We start from the raw sequence: 21,897 nt of genomic DNA, 5'->3' as shown, positions 1-21,897 counted from the left end.
GATTTTAATGTCATGTTTTAACGTTGTTTTCTGTCAGTTTCATTAGAATGGAAATAACAATATTGCATTTTAAGCTCCGACGGCATCAATTGGGGATTTGATGGTCGCAAATACCCGTTAACTGTCTCCAGTAACGCGTCGCCAGTAAACTTAATTTGCGACTAAAAAACGCAATACAGTTATCTTCTAAATGACAGCAATTGTGTTGTAACTTACACTGTGCTGTATTGTTTGAAAACAAGTTTTGGATTTTCTTATCCCAGGAATAGATTACCTTAGCCGTATTTGGCACTACCTTTTGGAATTTCGGGTTCTCAATGCTCTTCAACCTTGTACTTGTTTGGCTTTATAACTATTTTGATATGAGCGTCACTGATGAGTCTTGTGTAGTCGAAACGCGCGTATGGCGTATTAAATTATAATCCTGGTATCTTTGATAACTATCAGCATGTATTACATGATGTAATGCAATAAGATACTGTATGTGGTGCAAATATAACAAAGTCGAAGGAGTCTATGAATAGGCAACAATAAAGGGGAAAAAATGATGTTACTCGACATGTTCTCGAAATTCTGAATATGGTCTTAAAATTTCTTGACATTTGAATACTGTCTTGAAATTTATCGACATATTCTCGACATTCTTATTTTTTCTCAGTATGGCTTGACATATTCTGAACATTTTGAAATGTGTCTTTAATTTACTTGACAGTTCTGTGCTCTGCAAATCATGACCAATATTCATGATATAACTTTAATCTTTATTTCTCTTTTTTATGATATACTGTTGTTTCAAGTTACACTTCTTACAACAAAAATACAAGTTTGGCATGTAAAATAATTGTAAATTTGGGTATATAAATATTTGTACAAATTCAAATATGGCTATGAAATCTAAAGTATGAAGTAATTTAAATGTGGATTTTTAAATAATTACAAATTTTGATTCCTAAATCTTATAAATTAAATGATTTACACCAATCATACTGTAGACACATTTCATTCAACATTCATGATGTTTTATGTTTATATGGTAAAAAATTATTGTACCAAAATGTGGTTGATATAAATAGCAAATCATGATGATATACAAATCATTCATTTAACAGATTAAAAATTTGTGTAATGTAATCTGTTAGAATATATATAAAGTATTACACATGGACAGGATGTTCCCAATAAAATTAAGATATTCCACACCCCAGAGTACACGCAACTGTCAAATAGAAATTACCGCTATACATGTAATCAGCCATACAACTTATCAGTTGACTGACCATGCCTCTACAATTTAAAAAGTTTGTTGATAGATGAAAATGAAAACATCATTTTGATGATGAGAAATTAAATTAAAATGAAATTTATTCATCAAAATTTTGAAGTTAATTATTTTAACATAAAAACAAATTGAATAAATCCCAAAGATTAAAAGAAAATTATTATCTCCTCCAGAAATAATAAGTCTGTTCACATTTCAGGAAAAATTTATACTGTTGAGATAGTGTTAAGACATATTTTAGACTGTCAAGAATGTGTCGAGAAATATTCAGATATTATTAAGAATGTCAAGAATATGTCAAGACAGATGGAGACAAATTTAAGACAGTCAAGAATTGGTCGAGACTAATACAGAATCTTATCAGATGAAACAGGATGTGTCGAGATATTTTAAGACAATGTTCATACTGTCAAGATACTTGTCAAGAAAAATCAGGAACCTTATTAGACAAATTCATACTCTGTTAAAAATTTTTAAAAATTATTCAGGCAAATTAAGAATGTCGAGTAAAAATTCATGCAAATTCAGACAAATACTGGTCTTTTCAGACTTTTTGACTTATGTACTGAAGGTTCGAAACAGTTAAAGAATAAACCTACAATAAATGTAACACTGTTAGGACAGTAAATTACGGAATATACTTATCTACAAAATGTATACTATCAAGCAAAACATAAATGGCTTTAAATATTTATTTGCATATACAAGTGTAATAAATTTAATTAATTTTATACATCTATCTATTTCAATATATTACAAGGTGAAGTATAAATATATCTGGTATTATAACAAATGTCTGGGTATTTTTTGCAGTAAAAAGTGATTTCACAAAAATACTGAACTCCGCGGAAAATTCAAAACGGAAAGTCCCTTATCAAATGACAAAATTAAATGACAAAACACATCAAACGAATTGCCATATTCCTGACTTGGTACAGGCAATTTCAAATGTAGAAAATGGTGGATTGAACCTGGTTTTATAACGCTAGACCTCTCACTTGTATGACAGTCAAAATATGTATTTTTCTGCACAATGTAATAAAGAGTTACCCCATTGATAAGAAGAACAGGTCCAGTGATGATCCACTGATAATCTGTATTACCAGTCCAATTCCAGCAACTAACAGATAAAAAAATATACAAAGTCAAATCTATGTAGAAATGCCTATTATTTATTAAATTTGTATGAAATTAAATACATTTTTTGCATTGATTATGTTGATATATACTATGAATAAAACATTAGATACTTTGGATACTTCCATAAAAGACCTTTTCATTAATATTAAAAGTTAAAAATTCGCTTTGTGTGTTTTAATTCACCTTTGATGTTTACCGTCTCTCTTTTAACAGATTTGTGTTTAACAAACCTTTTGCGGCTTCAAGGTAATACATAACTTACTATACGTCTTCAAGTTCTATTCTTACAATAATCCATGGTATCACAAATAACAGGGGGGTAACTGTAAAATATGAATAATAACGTCATTTATTAAATATTGGTAAATTAAAGCGACAATACTTTAAAGATATTCAGATCTCGAACATCATGTAGGAAGATGGGAATCAGGATACTAGGAACACAACAAACATTAAAGATTGGATGAACTAAAAAGAGTAAGACATGATGCCTAGAGAGAAAAAGTGTCTCCTGCTAGGAATGTATCACCCGCCATGCGAATTCACACTCAGTCATCATATCTGATTCGGGAATAGGACACAATCGATAAAATTACAGATCAGAAGCCTATTCTGTTATCTATAGATCTCAGAGGTCGAAATCATATCGCTAGTTAAATGAGACACCGACAAATTGTATCGGTCAACAAATTCGTAATGTTGACCTTAAACCTATTTACTAGTATTTAATGTCGATTTCAGTCGGTTTTTTTCGCATTACCTGGTGAAACATTTTTGTGTAAAGAGCACACCTCCTGTTAAGTAAGTCCGTGTCGTGTGAACAAGCATGATCGTAACCTTATAACTACTTGTATTGTAAACCCTTTGCAATTGAGCAGAGGGTATTGTTGATAAGAAATCAACACTTGGGAAATTAAAATCACTTCGTTTTTCATGTTTTCTAGTATTCTTCCTATATCAATATAAAAGAAAGAACTAAAATATGATGAAGACCATTTGTCTTTGGTATTACCCTTTATATCAAGTTCACTTGATGATGTAAACTAACATTAAAATGTGTGTAATTGAGTCATAGAATATGAAAAGTATATCGGTAAATGAAATTAAAAAAAAATGCAAGATATTATAGCACACTTGTGGCTTTTAAAAGGTTCCGGAAGAACTCTTCTTAGTGTGGACCAAAAACAAATTGGCTCGGTCCGTAGTGGTGTATAACTAGTACTCATTGGAGTACCAGTTGTCTGCTAAAATGAAACATCCACTAAACTACACAAATATTCTGTCGATCAAAAAGTCTATGATAGCATCTTAGATATATCTGTTGATGGAATCCGTTTGGTTCTTCAAATATTAACTTGTTTCACGAACTTGACACCAGATATTTGTATCTGTGTTTGTTTTTGTAGAAAAAAAAACTGTTTATTAAAACGATTTGATCGATCTTTAAATCAGGAAATAGCAGTGATAATAGAACAAAAAATCTAAATTTTAAAAACTTGTGATTGAAGTTTTAGATTTAGATAATTACAAATTTAAAGAAAGCATATCTGATTGACTCAGCTGGTTAAATCTATATCATCCCAAAAAATCTGACGTCTATCTTTAACTGTACGATAAATCGTGGTTAAGGTTGTTTGGACGAACATTTTGACTACCGGGCTTTGGTATCCAGTATAAAGATGAGAGATTTTTAACGTTCTATTGTAGGAACGAAGTAAGGATTTGTGATTTGAAAAATCGTGAAAATGTTCGTGAAAATGTAAGGGTATATGCGGGATTCCCAGCTTTACAGTGAATTCCTTGTTCATTGATTCATTCCAAATAATGCTATTTAAATATAAAAACAATATTGCAGGATTTCGTTTTATGGTGATGTTTGAATACTCGATTTAAGAACAAGTCAACATAGGAATATCTGCATTTGATTTAGAAAATGTTTCATTTATATTGAAGACTAGAACAAACATTGGTCAATTTTATCCTAAACTATTACGTAATGGGTTTCCGACAAAACGTAGGGTGTATCATATCAATTAAACATATTCTCAAGATTGTATAGTAGTATTTAAGAATTGAATGCTTCTTTTTGTAAATTTATTGGGGTGTAAAAGTGTTGACCGAAGTACATTTTGTTGAAGCGCGAAAGCGCTTCATTCTAAAAATGTACGCACGGTCAACGCTTTTACAACCCTATAAAGTTACAAAAAGAAGCATTCAATACTTATAATTACATTTTTTAGCTATGATCATGAAAACACGAATTTTATATATTTTATTATTTAATTCACCTGTGCACTTTATTGTTGGAGCACGTGTTATCATGAGTGAAAATTGTATTGAGCAATGCAACTGCTTACGGAATAACACGTGATGTGCAGTTAGCCAATCAGAATAAAATACTATAATGAAACATACATCTAATGTAATTATTCTTTAAACAAAATTGTACATTAACATCGAGTACAGATTTTATTGCAATAGACTGATTTCTTTAATAGATTTCCCTTCAGTGATACCCGAAGGCAACCTATATTTGAAAATCCAAAACCTAGTACAAGCAGACAATCTTACCCAAAGAAAAGGGAGGTGAAGTAAATATGTGAAAGAAGCTTAAAATAGGTTTTAATTCCTTAAAAACAGTGTTAAATCTTATATTATAATAATAAATATAAATAGGTTGATATAAAACAATTGCGTGGGATATTTCAAATGGCAAAAGTACTTTACTTATATAAAGGTATAAAATGACTCTTTACACTATAGGAAAATTGTATCTTAAATCTGCATACTTTAACCAAACACTCAGTATTGAATAGTTATGTAACGAAAGTCTGTTGTGCGAAATGATTTTCTTTCAATAACGTTTGAGTTATGTGTTTATTAAAAGGTAATAAGCAAAATTATAGACTTTAATTCTCCCAGAGTTTCGTGCTTCTCCCTTTTTACTCAGGAAACCTGTGAAATACTCTACATGTTATAACTTAATTTCTGTTTAACACTCTACAGATACCTTTTAATTTCCGATTTAATTGCATTGTTGGTTACATGGAAGGCTGAATAAATAGATTTTCTTTTAACGTGTGGTGGGCGATCATTAACTTATATCGTTTTATTCTGATTTGCACGATTATATAATGTACCATATTGACTCTATTTAATTATTTGTATGTTATAGATATGCGATCATTCTTTATTCGTTTGAAAGAAATTCGAAATGCCCTATTTTAAATAGTGTAAATAATTTACAAACGAATATATATATAAGGTGAAAACATTATATTCAGTGGGTAATAATTTCCTATTAAAAGCATAGAAATTATAGGTTGTGCAGTGTAGTCTCTGCTCCATTTTTTTCACTATCATTAAAAATGAAATCCAGGGATAAGATGGTTAACATTTAGTTTACTTTCCGTTAGAAAGATGATGTGCTCATACTAAGGGTCAGGGTCACTTTACGCTGAAAGAGATGGTGCGAGCTTTCTAATTGTGAACGTTCCATATCTATGTATCAATATTCCTTGATAGAGGATCGTTTCTCAACATAATGCTATTAATCCTAGAGATCCAAGTGGAAAATTGAAATCAATCACTTCGATAATTTTTACGGGCGCTATAACGAGTTGGTTGACCGTATTGTGTTATCTGTTTCACATCTGAAGACAGATATGTTCCAATTGTCTTACCACAATCCTGTCTCCCTGAACGTGACCTACCGAATTAGATTTATAACTAGTTCCTACTTACATCAGCAACACGACAGGATCTAACCACCCTTTCGAATCACCTGAGATCACCCCCGTTTTCTTTGGGGGGGGGGTCGTGTAATTGGGTCTTACGTGTTCTATATTTTCGACTTTGGATGTCCCTTTTCAAAGTGAAGGTAAATATTCTGTAACAAATTTTGCAAATCTGTTCAAATATGTCTCTTCAAATTTGAAGTAATTGTTTCCCTAGCTCAGGTTAACTTTAACTGAATCAGAAAATTTCCCACTTTTTCAGAAGTCCCTAAAGTATTTGTGTACCATAAACACAATGAAAATAGTATGAATTCAAGGTATTTTAATTATCGTATATTAACTCTATCATAAAGAAATTCGTCATTTATATATATATTTATTCATATATTCTTGGATTTCAAATATTTGGATTTGAACGTTCCTGTTGGATGTATTTCCAGAAAATATCTTCGGTCGCATATCATTTATAAAGTATACATGTTTTTGATATCAAACTGTAATGTAGTGTTTTGTAGACTTATTCGTTTTCATTTCCTCGATCTCCGATGTTTTGCCGTTGTGGTTGTTTTCCCCTTTTCGATATTAGCTTTGAATTTACCCTTGGTATCTTTTATTTTTGGTATGAATATATTTTTGGACGTTAAAAAAAATGTTGATAATTTTGTTCCTAAGCAAATTTGCGTACAACAGATAAATAAAGGCAACAGAAGTATACCGATGTTAAAAACTCATAAATAGATAGAAAAAAAAACAAATCCGGATCACATACCAAAACAGAAGGAAACGCAGTCAATATAAGAGGAGAACAGCGACATAACATTAAAATATAACACATACAGAAACGAACTAAGCATTAGACAAACATACTCGCTGAACCTACCAATTTTAAAAAACAAATCATGGATTTCAAAAACGGCTCTTTGAAATTTGATTTTAGAAGCAAACCACGCCGAACATGTAAAACGAGAACGGAAATAAATTGTCCTGAAAGTAGCTACAGAATTTTAAATGCATTTAAATACATCCTTTAATGTTCTTGGTAATCGTTTAAATGCAGAACATCGCTTATAATCTTGTAGTTTGCAGTTAAAATTTTTCTTGGTACCAGAAAATAGGATATTCATTAAACTATTTCCTTATAAAGCAAATTGCTTTTTGTTTAAACGAAAATGATTGAGGTGACGAAATACTTTTCGTCACTCCTAGATTAATTTATATTTAGTGAATATGTAAGAAACGTTCAAATTTTACATTAGTAAGGAAATCATTTGGGCATGTGTACTCATTTTTTTCAACGCAATCATTCTACAAGTATTTTTTTATGTTTATTAATAGCTATAGTTTTGTTTATTTCGTATATTTAAGTTGACCAGTTTACTAGAGCCATTTTACTATTTGTTAGCCTATAATTCCCACTTTTTCTTTTGCCGATCATACGTGAGCTTTGATAGTGACAACAGATAACTTTGTTCAAGGTTTTGTCGAGAAAATAAGAAATAACAACAGGGCTTAAGACAGCTTAATTGGAATTCTAGGAAACATGTCTGCACAACACACTGTCATAACATGAAGTTTACCGACATCGAAGCATAACAAAATATTAAAACAGCAATATACTTCACCAATTCTTATGAAAATTGCATTTATAACAAATTAAAAAAAGTGTAGCCACGTAATATTTTATTTTGCAACAATAGAAACTTGTCAGATTTACAGCGTTGCTACATTGACATATCCACGATAATAAGATAATGATACATACCAAAAAAATAGTAAATAATAAAAATTCAAAGATTCTGACACATAAATTGGCAAATGTGTGGATTGGTCATATTTAAATAGTAAAATCAAATTATGTTTCGTATAATGCAATAAGTAATACTTACACCAACCAATGATCATATATAGCTTTACACCATGCCTCTCTGTGAAAAGTGTCTTGTATACCAACATATGTAAATATAAGGCCTCCGTAAAAATCCATGTACATGTTACTGTAACACCGTATATAAGTAAACAGTAGATTAACTTACACTCCCAGTGCTAAAGAAATAAAAAGGAAAAACAATAAGTACCGATGGGAAGGAAAGTATGTGTAGTTGACAATTGACAATGTATTTCACAATATGTCAGTATTTAAAAAAGAAATGAAAATGAATTATAACAAAACTTGGCATAAAAATGATAGACTTAAAAATTTGATGCCCTGTCCAGATTCGGACAGACTTGTCGAGGGTTTTACGACGAAAAAAAATAAAGACATTGGCTTCTTCTAAAATAAAAAAAAAAACATAAAAAAAAATTGTTTTCATTTTTAACTTTGCTTTATCAATTGATTAACATTCTTAGTACTTACTGATCCTTCTTGTATAAATGTGACTCCTCCATTTGTTCCTCTTTTGACATCTTTGGATAACCCAAATCCATCAACAAAAAGAATATCCCGGATACAGGACATGGAAGCACGCAGAATAAAGGCAAAGAATAAGTTGATATGTAGTGTGTTGCTTTTAGAATAAAGCCGTCTGTAAGAAAACATAGTCAAATAAATTAATTAATCAACTGAAAAAAGTAAAACAACATAAACAACAAACTATTAGGAAAAATCAAAGCGGAAGGTCTTTCATGAACTGGTTAAATAATAAAGCTCAAACACATCAAAGGAATTATAACAACTTATAATTCCTGACTTCATAGATACACAATGCTTCGTGTCTTGTATGTTTGAATTAAATTCGTTTCATTATGAAGGAGTAGGGTGCAGATTCGGCTTCCACATGTAAAGTAAAAATTAAATCTTTGTGTATTCTTTTAAGCTACTGTATAATCTAAAACAAAACTTGTGTTGATACGTTTTTGAATGTGTGTTTTGTACACTGTTGTCTCTTGATGTTTTTGTGTTGATTTTTTGCCATGACGTAATCAGTTTGTTTTTTACTTATGAGTTTGAAATGAAGAATCAATGAACTATTTAATAAGTCCACACAATCGAACCAGTACTTAGTGGTTCTAAAAATATAAATGCATCTGCAATGGTAAATGTAATGATAATGACAACGCGCAACTTATAAATTCAGATAAAACTCCTCGTAATGATATCTGAATTGTAATTATAGTTAGACTATAGTTTTTGTTGTAAACAATGACTTTTAAATCGTGCAAAAACTAACAATAAGAAATGTTAACTCTGACAAAGATGTTAAAATTTCTATAATGCTTAATGATATTATTTTGACAAAAGCTTTTGAATGGCTACATTTTATTTCATCGTTAACACTAAAAAGTTCTTCCGCAGTAAGCGTAAATGCATAATAGCATGATATAAAATCGGTTATTACTTAATACGTTTTTAATTACAGTATTAACCAGATTTATCAAAGTATGCACTTAACTCAAAAGCACTAGAAAGGTTATGAGAAAAACTACTGAAATCCTAATTTTTAAGTTCTACGTTCTCTATTATGAATTTTGTTAATCGTTGCAGAGTCTCAATTTCTAAATATTATATGTGACTTTTAACTCATATATTCTACATTGTTACAGGTTTTGTCATGTTCCTGGTTTTGACCTTTATTATTGCATGTCACATTGGTATCTTGCGAAAGATCATTCTAGTACACGATTGTTCTGTCTTCATTATTTTTGTACATTGTCACTATTTTGAATTTTGTCCCCATCATTTTATTTTCTGTATCGAAGGATTTTTGTCCTGTTCATTGGACAAATTTTAAGGACAATATTGTATAGCATTGCTATCCTGTGAACTATATTCTTCAAATTATAACTGTCTTAAATTTGGACACAAAAGTATCACGTACTACTGTTATGTTTTAAACTTACAAATTGATGACTCAAATTCAGAAGGTAAAACATATCTGGCATTTAACAGACAAGCCAAAAGGTGGTCAAAATGCATAACGAAAACAAATCTAAGCCATGCTACATATTTTATTAATGTAAATGCAAACTGTTCATGATTTTAATCCTTCCTTTTTTAACAATCCTTGTATATAAATATGCTTCATCCACAAGCTCATATATGCCATTTCCATGTGATATCCAAACATGTAATTGAAACCAATTTTAAATAGTCTTTAATTTTTCTTATCATTTTTAAAATCTTACCTACAAAAGCACATAAGAAAAACAGCAACAAGAAGTGAACCAAGGGATAAACCATATCCAATATTATACATCAGCTTAATCCTAGGAAAATGTTCCTGCAATTAAAAATATTCTTCATCAAATATGTCTTTATAAGTGAACATTTTTCGATTTTTATTTTCAGCGGACGAACATTTTGTGTGTCTATGAAAATGGAATGTTTTGTTAGTCTCTGTGTGGCTATACAATGTAAGGGACACTCTTAAATATTTCATGTATATGTATATGTATTTAGATTCCAAACAATAAGACTTGAGTGTACAAATGAAGGATAAATCCTGTCGTGCACACCTGAGTCGATAACCAAACTCTTTTTTTTTTACATGTTTTATTCATTTTATTTTGAAAGATAACATTCCTATTTCGTCGCATGTAACCTGACTTTCTAAGATATATATTTACATTCTTTGCTTTTTTTGTAGCGGTTGAGTGTTCAATGCTCTATAACATCGTTTTTCGTTCGGCCTTTTTAACTATTGTTATTCGAGCGCCACTATTGAGTCTTTTGTAGACGAAACGCGCTTTAAAATTTTAAACCTGATATCAATGATAAGTTATTTTTGCATTGTAATGGACAATTCGGAGAGAGCTTCTCATACATCAAATATACAAACTGTTATTTTTATTTACGGTCCCCATCAACATCAAACTCTTAGTTGGACGAAAAGTCTTTCAAATCAGCAGTGGTTGTATGTCATATCTTACTGTTTTCGTGATATTTGAAAAAAATATTACTTGCAGATCTTTATTTGTTTACGTTTACGTTTATTCGATACTTTTAAAAAGCTTGACATATTAAAAAGGAAACGGTTACTTTCCTCTAGATGTTTACATGAGCAACATTATTGAATTAACCACATATTGTCAATATACATGCATTGACTTTAATATTTAAAAAAACGAATAAAGTGCGCTTGTGTATGCATATAGTGCAAGTTTTTATGTCGATAAATATTTTTATTTAAATCATAGCTGCTATTTATTACAAATTACTTTCAATCAAATGAACTTGACTTTTTGCATGTTATACATCAACTTACTTCCATGAGAGAAAGGTTTACAGTTGGACACCTTGTATAATCTGTCCATGTATGATTTGTGTGAGGACTAACATACCAGGTACCATTATCCGTGCATGTTCTCGTTGCAAACTCTGCAAAACATTTCATGAAAGAGACTTATTATTGGAAGGTACAGTCGGAAACCCGGTTTATAGAACAAAAGTATCGAAGCTCTTTGTTAGAGAAGGCGATAAATGTGTACTGTATTGTTTAATATAGTGACAAAATTTAATAGAAACAAACAAAATTACAATTTTCTTCTCAATTACGAGGTGTTTTGTTCTAAAAACACCATTTGCATAAGTTTTCAATTTATCTAGTACATAGTTAAGCAGAAGAATTAGATTTCAAATCGACGACATGGGTATCTTTCAAGTTGGATGAAGAAAATGCATAACCTCCGATTTTTTTGAAAAAATTACCACGGACGGAAAACATATCAATCTATTAGTTCAAAAAATTTCGTGTCTGCCCTTTCATTATGTGACCCAAGAAAAAATTCCAAAAAATGGGTAACAATTGTATCGAAAAGAGAAAATCGAGTGCACCTTTTTTTATGTTAGGGCGTGTTTGAGATGAATATTTTGTCTTGATATCGGATAAAGTAAGATTATTTCATACATCGTCTCGCTTCAGATTCTATTATTTTTATATATCAAAGCTACAGATTGACTTTATAACACAAAAAAATAACAGAACTAAAAGATGAAATATATGGATCAAGTGAAATACCTAACTAATGAGTCACAAAAACAGAGAAGGTGTGTTTGAAAAGCTATTTTTTTTACTGAAAGTACTTGACGACAGTCTTTCAAGTTGGATGATGAAAATGCATATCTTTGAAAAAATATAATTTTTTGTGTGTGAAAACTAGGGTTTATAGTCTTTATACACTAAAAAAATCTAGTCTGCCCTTCCACGAAATTTTTAATTAGAATTTTTTAAAATGTTTATGAATTTTCGAAAATTCCACCTGACAACCGATCAGACAATAGTTTTAAGTTGAATCAATGCAGACAAGATCATTAACTGATGCTCATTAGCTAGTTGATACATTTGTCTTTTAAAATACAACTGACATATAAGGATCGTAATGGTGGATAAATTTATCGGTTTCCATGAACAAAATTGGTAGCGCGTCATCCCTACAATGGCTTCCATTTCTACGATTGTGAAAATGAACTGGCGTAATGGGGAGATAATTCTGACGAAGTAGAATCCTGACTGGTAAATGGAAGTTATATTTCTTATAAAGCTGAGGGACAAATTGATAATTATGTTGCTTTAATTAAGTCTTTCCACTTTTCTGTGGAAAGACTTATTGTTTTTCTTCTGATTATTTTTTTTTTCTTCCGCCAAATTTTGTTCTTGCGATAAATGTTTGTTTCGCAATATGTCGCTTAGATATTTCTCATATGGTATCTTATAGTTTATGTGCTTTTAAATTTCACCCTGCTAAGGCAAACCATTTTCTTTGTAAGAGTTATCTCCCTATTCACTGTTTATCATGTGTGAGCATCTCCTTCGTAACAAAAAAAGAAAGCGACAAAATTCCTTTTACAAATTGTTCGTTACATCCTCAGGAATTTTTGGCTAATTTGGATCGAAGCGATTCGATGACATTTTATAGGAGTTATCTACCTTTACAAAATAAATTTGTTGGTATGTTTTTTTAACTCATAAACAGTTAACCGTATAACCCTGTAATGTTTTTATTTGATGCCCCTAGGTCCTAACTTAGAAAATGAGGTCAAGGTCAAAGGTCAAGGTCAAGTTCTCAATTGTGACTTTTGCTTGTTTTTGCATTTTCTTCAACACTCTGAAAGATACATATAAAAGAACAAGTGCAAAATGTCTGCTTTATTGTAATGAAGATATGCTACATTTAGCTTGCTACACTTTAATGGCATCTTATAGGAGTTGGTGCCCCTGAAATGTCTTGATATGAGGTTAATTGATTATAACTTCAACTAAGTTCATTATAAAGGCATTTGACCTTGTACAAAAGGTTAGGTGACAAATGACCTTGAAAAATGACTACCGGAAGTAGCCTTATTTGCAATTTTTTCATATAAAAGTACTCAAAATCCATATATTTTGTCATATAGATACATAAACTGATTACTGAAGACTAAAAATGACTTCCATCAAACCGGAAGTGGCCAATTATCTCCCATTCTACATACAAAAGTATATAGAAACTATATATTTTTGGAATCAGTGTGAAAAAAAGCTATCATATGAGACCGGAAGTGACATTCATTTCACCAGAGGTAGCATATTATCTCCTTTATATCACTCAAAAATTTAATTAAACCATTAGTATGAAGAAACTCTTCTTATCCAAATTTCTTTAATGTGGAAAGACTTTCAATTGTTCTCTGAACAATTGGTTTTTAATTTGTATCTCTTTTTCTCCATATTTACAGTCTGATTATTAGCAAAAACATTCCAGCAAACAAACATCGATGCATTTTGAACTTTTAATACTTCTATGTATGTTAACATATACATTTTGAATCGTGTATTCGTATTGATAACATACTACATGTATACCTGTGTTACTAAAGCCTTCTATATAATGTGGACATTTCATTTTTGCAGTAGTTCCAGCTGGCGTTGCATCCCAACACATGATGTTATCCCATACCATATCACAAAATGAACCTGGTAAAATTGAATGACATGGAATATTTATGTTTAGAATTTGCACAGAAATTTGTTTTCATTTAACAATCTTTTTACGCTTTTGAAAACGTCAAACCAACATTGAAAACAGTTATAACATAGAGGGTCTCAGACAATTGTCAACCATATCATCTATGTGAAACCAAATATACAAATCAGAAGATGTGGTTTGATTTTCTATGGCACAACTCTCAAGCGGACACAAAATGACACAAAAAATTAACAACTATAGGTCAATGTTCGGCCTTCAACGATTGTAACAACAATACCGCATAGTCGGTTTAAAAGGTACCATAATTCTTTTTATTTAGTGTTTATATGTTATATTTTCTAAACTTGAGGTTAAATTGTAACTAAGGCTTGTACACAGGTCAAAAAGGATAACATTTGATTGCCTAACTTCCAGTGGTGATTATTGTTTTATAGGCAATTGAATGGTATGTATGAAGACAAAACACGCGTCTAGCGTATTAAATGATAAGATTGGTACCTTTGATAATTCTTATGTGAAATTTTGTATATATTACTGGGCTAGATAAAACTTTACTCATGCCCCAAGTAGGTAAATTCTACACATTTTTTGAAAATGCAAATTTTACAAAGACTAATATGTGATATTAAATAGTGGTATTACACATTTTCACTGAATATACATGTACCACAATAAAATATATACATTTATTATAGCTTACTTCACAATATCATGAATACATCTTCTCCGATTGGTTTCAGGTGGATTTTTGTTTTTATTGGCAAGGATAACACATCGTCTCATTATATGTAACATATAACATATACCGGTTTATTGTCTATCAAATTTCAATAAACAATAAACTATAAATGCAAAGTCAAATGAAGGTTTATATATATTCACAATGTACCGCCCACCATATTTATTTTTTGTGTTTGATCCTTTTTATTTGCATATAAATTGGCTTGATAAAACAGCTAATTTTTAAGCTTAAATATAAATTAAAAGATTTTGCAGCTTTAGTAAAAACATGTTGGATTAATAACAACTGATATTCAATTGCCTACTTTTCATTCATTCAAATGAACTTCAATCATGAATACAATGCTTGAAATTTCTTTCAATGACTTATTCGATTAGGTAGTTTAATGAAGTGCGTTGTCAACAAAATATTTAATATATGTTCTGTGTTGCCTGTCCTTATTTAGTTTAAAGCAATTGTCTCTCATAAAAAGTTTTAATTTACTTCGTGACGATGTTAAAGTACAAAACTGTATGCAATAAACAAAAACATAATGTCTACGATTGAAAATTGGCAAAACTTTTAGGATTTTTTTGTCTGCAATGTTCTTCAAATTCGAACTTAATTTGGCCTTTTAAACATGGTTTGATTCGAGCGTCACTGATGAGTCTTTTGTAGACAAAACGCGCGTGTGGCGTAAAAATAAAATTTGAATCCTGGTTTCTACGATGAGTTTACTTAATTAAAAGTAGAATTAAATTAAAGAAAATAAAAAGAATTGGGGAATGCATGATAATTTAATTAATTACATGTATGTGATACCATTTTTAAAAGAACAATGCGCCGGATAAACAGGTAATTTTGTTTTGAAAAATGAGAAAGGTATTGAAGCTTTTTGTTCTCCGTTTTTTTGGGTTTTTTTTAGTATTTTCACGCATATAGTTATCAAAAGTACCAGGATTATAATTAAGTACGCCAGACGCGCGTTTTGTCTACATAAGACTCATTGGTGCGGCTCATATCAAAATATTTACAAAGCCAAACAAGTACAAAGTGAAGAGCATTGAGGATCCAAAATTCGGCTAAGTTAATCTATGTCTGGGATAAGAAAATCCTTAGTTTTACGAAAAATTCTAAGTTTTGTAAACAGGAAATTTATAAAAATGACCACATTATTGATATTCTAGTCAACACCGAAGTGTTAACTACTGGGCTGGTGATAGATACCCTCGGGGACGAAACGTCCACCAGCAGTGGCATTGACCCAGTGGTGTAAATCTTATGAATGGCTTGTGGTCTATGACAAGACAACGTAAAAAGGTGCTTTTACTTATAGATGTCATACATGTATCAAGAAGGGTTTTACAACTATGCTTTAGTTATATGTATGCGCTTGGTTATTAAGGACATTTATTCTTCTACATTTTGATGACTTTATAACTTTAATATTAACATATAGTTATAGAGTTAGTTACACAATATACTGTACAAAATGCTACCTGAACAACATTTAATGAAAAAGAAAACAAACACGCTACCATCATTCTCTTTATTCATAAAGAGGAAATCCTCTACCTTAATAGTTTTATGTTGAAAATATAAACAATACAGTATATATCTTAAACTATCTCTTATAAGTAAGCTGTGTTATGACAAATGAATCCTTAAACACCTTGTTATATTAATACTATACAAAAACATTATGGAGTATTTGGTTTTGGAAATGTTGCAAGAACACCATACTGTTTCAAAAACGAAATACATGGACATAGATAGAAATAAGATAAACTTCTAGAATATGGTAAACTAAATAAGATAAACTTCTAGAATATGGTAAACTATTTAAACTACAAATAGTCATTGTTTCATTTATGTTTATCCTAAAAAGAAACTAACTCTATTTTAAATGTGTTTAGTTAACCTATTTTCAACATGTAATCTAACCTGTTTGTGGTATAGTATAGTTGATTATTTTGGCCTCACATGTCTGTTTTTTTACATGTAACCTCATAAACTGTTTCTTCATTTGTTCGGTCATTCTAGGTGCCTGCAAAATATATTATATTATTTCGTTAAAGATAAAGAAAAATCTTCTAGAATAAAATAGACCACATAATCAACTGGTTGGGTTTCAATGCTTAGCAGTAGTTGAATATACAAAAAAGGTATACTCCATGGACTATATTTCTAAAAAATCATCAGAAAAATCTGCAAAACCTCTACAAGTGTGTAAGTTAAATAATGTGTACATCTTCAACAAATGCATTTATTTAGAAATTTACATTGGATACTATTCTACGTGGTGACTCGGTATTAATTGTCTTTGTTTGAGTGTCTATTATTCATTTGGTTTAGGTTCTTTCAGTAGTTTGCTGTGTTGTGTGACATTTTTATCTCCTTTTATATAATATTATTCTGGTTAGAAAGCTGTAGAAGGAGTAAGAGGAGTAACTTAATTACACAAACGAGTATCCTCATTTAGCCACTTTCCCGACATTCATCATATTACATCTATAAATATCAGAAGATGTAGTATGAGTGTCTATGAAACAGCTTTCCATCAAAGTCATAATGTATAAATGTAAACAATTATAAGTCAAAGTACAGCCTTCAACTCGGAGCATTGGTTCACACCGAACAGCAAGCTATAAAGGGACCTAAAATGACTAGTGTTTAACAGTGCAAACAGGAAAACCAAAGGCCTAATCTATAAGAAAAAAACGAGAAACACATTTTAACCACGGCAACAAACATAACCATGCTCCTGACGTTTTGAATAAACAGTTGAATAAAATGCACCGAGTTTTAAACGTTTATACTGGGACAAACGGCGTTACATAACGTCACTCACATAAATAAATTTAAATAGTTTTTTTTTGTTACGAGTAAAAAATTGTGTTCTTAGTACGAGTGCAGAAGTGAAAATTTACCGTCCTACTAAATACTTATACGCAGTAGATATCACCCAATTGATACGATATGCCCGGGCTTATATGTCCTATCATGATTTCCTTGATAGAGGATTGCTACTCTCAAGGAAGTGTTTTAAACTAAGAGTTCCAAATGGTGAAGTTGAAATCATCCCTCCGTAAATTTTACGGACGCCATCACGAGTTGGCTGACCATTATGGAATAACCGTTTCACAGATGATATCGGATATGTTCCTTATGTCGTAACTACAATACCCTTCCCTTAACACGAATGTGACCTACCGAATTAGACTTTTTACCGGACTTGTAATAACATAAGCAATACGACGGGTGACACATGTGGAGCAAAATCTGCTTACCCTTCCGGACCACTTGAGATCACCCCCAGTTTTTGGTTGGGTTCGTGTTGCTTGGTCTGTAGTTTTCAATGTTGTGTCTTCTGTACTATTGTTTATCTGTTTGCCTTTTTATTTTTAGCCATGACGTTGTCAGTTTATTTTCTATCTATGAGTTTGACTCTTCCTCTGGTATTTTTCGTCCCTCTTTTATCAAAGATACCACATGGTCAAAATAGCGAGAAGAGATATAACACAAAATAAGTAATAATTGAAGTACAGAAATGCATTACAAATTGTGGCAATAGGTCAAATTAACACGACTCGCAGTTACTGAAAGCTTGTTTAAAGCCAAAAAAAAAAAAAAAATGATAAAAAAAATCATGCATCAGAGACTAAGCATCATAAAATCATTAGCATGAATTACATTTGTGCAAGTAACCTGGAACTTGCTAGTAAGAATAGGTGCTTTGGCAAGAATGATATTCCGTATCATGTAGATAATTTGTGAATAAAACCATTCATTGTTATCGCATTTAATTTGTTTCTAAATTGAATCAGAAGCAGTATCATCATTGACCCCAAAATTATTTCAATAGATTTTATTCCGTGCAATTTGTAATACTTTAACACGGTTTTCAACATCTTTCAAAAAGTTTTTTTTTCCAAATTTTACATTTTAACTGTGTTTACGTTTACAATATATGTAATCGTTTCATTACTTGTACAGATAATTAGCTGTAATTAGTAGAATTTATTGAAATCTCAAGTATTGAAAGGTGTAAAGAAAAATCGTCATTTCAACTTTTCTCATCTGACAATCCCATGCTTTATATGGTATGCAGGTTCTATAAATATGTATCCACGTCCGATCGGAATTGGGGCATTAAATGTGATTCCTTGTTTAAGGGGAGTTTTGCGATCTATCTAAATGTAAATCTCCTTCAGCAACCCATTGCGGGTCCGTTGATGGTCAAAATACCTTCATTTTTAAATGGTAGTATGAATTTTTCACGATCGTCCTTTATTACCGAATTTACTTATTGTTTTTTTTCTGATTTGTTCTCGTCCTAAACGTGCCTTAAACAATCGCCACTCGACGTTTTGCAAACGACAATCAATCAATGAATAAATATATATATCTAGAAGACATTGTCTATTATTTCAATAATTGATATAAAATGATAATCAATATATCAACAACACATCAAATCTAAGACATTCAGGCATTCAATTAACTAACTGTCTGATTCAAAATATTTTACTCGGGGTTTAAATATTACAGGAAATAATTATTCAATACTTTGCGTGGATTAAAAAAATCTTTCATTCACAATTTGAGAAAGTATTTTCGTGTCTTGTCAAATGTCTTGCTTCTAACCGTAGTTGTAGAGAAAGCGATTAATCTTCATTTTCTAAAGTATGTGTATCTTTCTGATGAATAAAACAACATATAAGTATCTGGTATTCACATGTCGGTGATAAACAGATATCATGATACTTTTAAAATAATCAAAGCGTTCAAGATTTGTTGTAATTTTAAGCATTTATCTTAAAGGGATAAGCTTTTATCATGCTGTATAGATTTGATAATTCAAATGATATAGACAGTGATAATACAAATTACATGTTACACTCGTGATATACTCAAAATGGGTGTTGAAGATTTTTGTTGTCCACCATATATCTTTACGTTATTTTTGTTGTTGGGTTTCTACCTCATTGGCGTTATCTCAACATCTCCTTTGCGTGGTGTGCCAGATGTAATGTCCAATATTTGTTATCTGTTTTTATGATTGCCTTTAATTAGTTGACGGGATTTGTATTATTGTCTGATGTTCTATCCAATATTTAAGGCTATTTTTGTTATCTTTTTATATGCATTAGTTAAAATTTCTAAACTTGACAATTGGTTGATGAGGATTTGTTTTAATGATTTCGGCTACAGTTAGTCTTTTACAACTATTAAGTAATATGTTTTCTGGACAACACTCACACAAAAAAAATACTATAATTTGTAGTAAAGCATACTACTGATTTTTATAGTGTGTTCTTATGTTGTACTGTTTCACGTTTGTCAAAGGTTAAGAAGAGGGTTGACGCCTTCAAATTAGTTTAACCCTAACACATTCTGTATGTGCCTCTCCCATGTGAGGAACCTGTGTTTTTTTCTCCTCGTTTGAATTGTTTTAAATTTATCACTTCGGAGCATTTGATAGCTGACTATGCTGTATTGGCTTTGTTCATTGTTGAAGGCCGTATGATGAACTATAGTTGTTAATTTCTTTATCATTTTGGTCACTTGGGGAGAGTTGTCTGATTGTCAATCATACCACAGCTTATTTTATATGATTGTAAGTCAATGAATTAATTATTTTTTGAAGCGTATCTAACTCTTTGGATGTTTTAGAAAAAAAGGCAAATTAAATACAGACTAAAACGTTTTTTTTTCACATTTAAATATTTTTGTAACGTCGTGCCCATTCATAGCGTGCTAGTAAGCAGTCTGACTTAGTTTGTTAAATCTGTACCAGTGCATAACCTGTGTTTAATTGACAAGGCAAACTGCGTCCTTCATGTAGGTGGTCCAATTTTGTTATGTTGTCGATATATAGATCTCGACACTGTTATAAAAATATTGGCAATTAAAGATAGAAACTGGCGGTTATCTATTGAATTAAATTGCTTGTTATTTCTGAGTTATAGTGTAAAGTTGACAATTGTTCGTGCAGACAAATCAATTACTATGTGTAATCAGGTAGCAGAAATAGATTATGCGGAAGAAGAAATATGATTTCGTTACTTATTCCGTTCATTTCTCAATGACAACCGAAGGAATTAAGTTTAAAAGAGACAAATCATTGGAACGTTTTTATTTCTATATCGTTATTTACATTTTGATTAAATGTTTAAATCACATATCTGGAAGTTGGAATGTGTGTTTTTAGTTTAAAATCAAAGGAACTGGTCTTTTATAACTAAGCAGTAAATCAAAAGATGAATTAGGGCTACGATCCAAGAATAATTTTTGATATTTAATTTTTTGATTACAAAAACAAACATCCAGTTTCTGGTTAATTATTTAGCACGCCATAACCAATTATCTTGATGACTATTACGAAGTGCAATAAAAGTTGTGAAAGTACAAAATATTGCAAATTGCTTAATGTTTATAAATCAAAGAGAAATTTTCTTATAAATTCTGTTGTTTTGACATTACGCTTTTCAAAGCATAAACAGGAACAAATAATTTTAGTATGGTCAATTTCTTTAGATAGAAAGGTAATAATGTGATACAGTTATCGATAAATGTAACCATAAAAGTTAAAAGAAAGAAGGTATGATAAAGAAAGTTAACTTTTATTTCACCCTATGAATGCAAAAACAAAAATGAACAATGGTACAGCTATGTGTACCTAGGAGATGCTAAAAAATAGCTTATTAAGACTTACTTTGAGACATCTTCATTAATTTTACGATCTGAACCTGATACTAACTTATATATCTCGCTTATTAAAAAGTTTTGTGGAAAATGTCAGATTACTTGTATTGTTTTATCATCAACAGTTGATTTTCTAGTATGAGTTGTTTCGTGTTTTATTATTTCAGAGATCTTTGTAGTTAACAATATGTTATGGGCTTTGGTCATTTTTGAAGGCAACGTTAACATATATTTGCTTAAATCCAAGTCGTTTTGGACTCTGGTAGATAGCAATTATATAAACACATATCCTTATTGTTACGTTTTATGACAAATATATCAATGTTGTTGAACAAGCTCGAGTTTATACAAAACAAAAACATATCACCACATTCGTTGGTATTTCTGGAAATATATATTTCTGTCCG

General features: G+C 30.7%; 1 protein-coding gene across 2 annotated transcripts in view; it reads right to left on the bottom strand.

The window, feature by feature from the left end:
• LOC143062963 (secretin receptor-like) overlaps window positions 1–21,897 on the bottom strand; it is a 73,015-nt gene that overhangs the window by 11,249 nt on the left and 39,869 nt on the right. For both annotated transcript variants that reach the window (XM_076234833.1, XM_076234832.1), the window contains 8 exons: window positions 16,727–16,829; window positions 13,938–14,048; window positions 11,361–11,473; window positions 10,282–10,376; window positions 8,513–8,681; window positions 8,043–8,199; window positions 2,682–2,742; window positions 2,330–2,399 (listed from right to left, as the gene is read on the bottom strand). In XM_076234833.1, coding sequence (XP_076090948.1) covers window positions 2,330–2,399; window positions 2,682–2,742; window positions 8,043–8,199; window positions 8,513–8,681; window positions 10,282–10,376; window positions 11,361–11,473; window positions 13,938–14,048; window positions 16,727–16,820 — 870 coding nt within the window. In that variant the 5' untranslated portion in view covers window positions 16,821–16,829. The remainder of the gene's footprint in view (window positions 1–2,329; window positions 2,400–2,681; window positions 2,743–8,042; window positions 8,200–8,512; window positions 8,682–10,281; window positions 10,377–11,360; window positions 11,474–13,937; window positions 14,049–16,726; window positions 16,830–21,897) is intronic.

This window comes from Mytilus galloprovincialis, chromosome 2, assembly GCF_965363235.1.
Source record: "Mytilus galloprovincialis chromosome 2, xbMytGall1.hap1.1, whole genome shotgun sequence".
NCBI lineage: Eukaryota > Metazoa > Mollusca > Bivalvia > Mytilida > Mytilidae > Mytilus > Mytilus galloprovincialis.
This window is presented reverse-complemented; position numbering and strand designations above follow the sequence as displayed.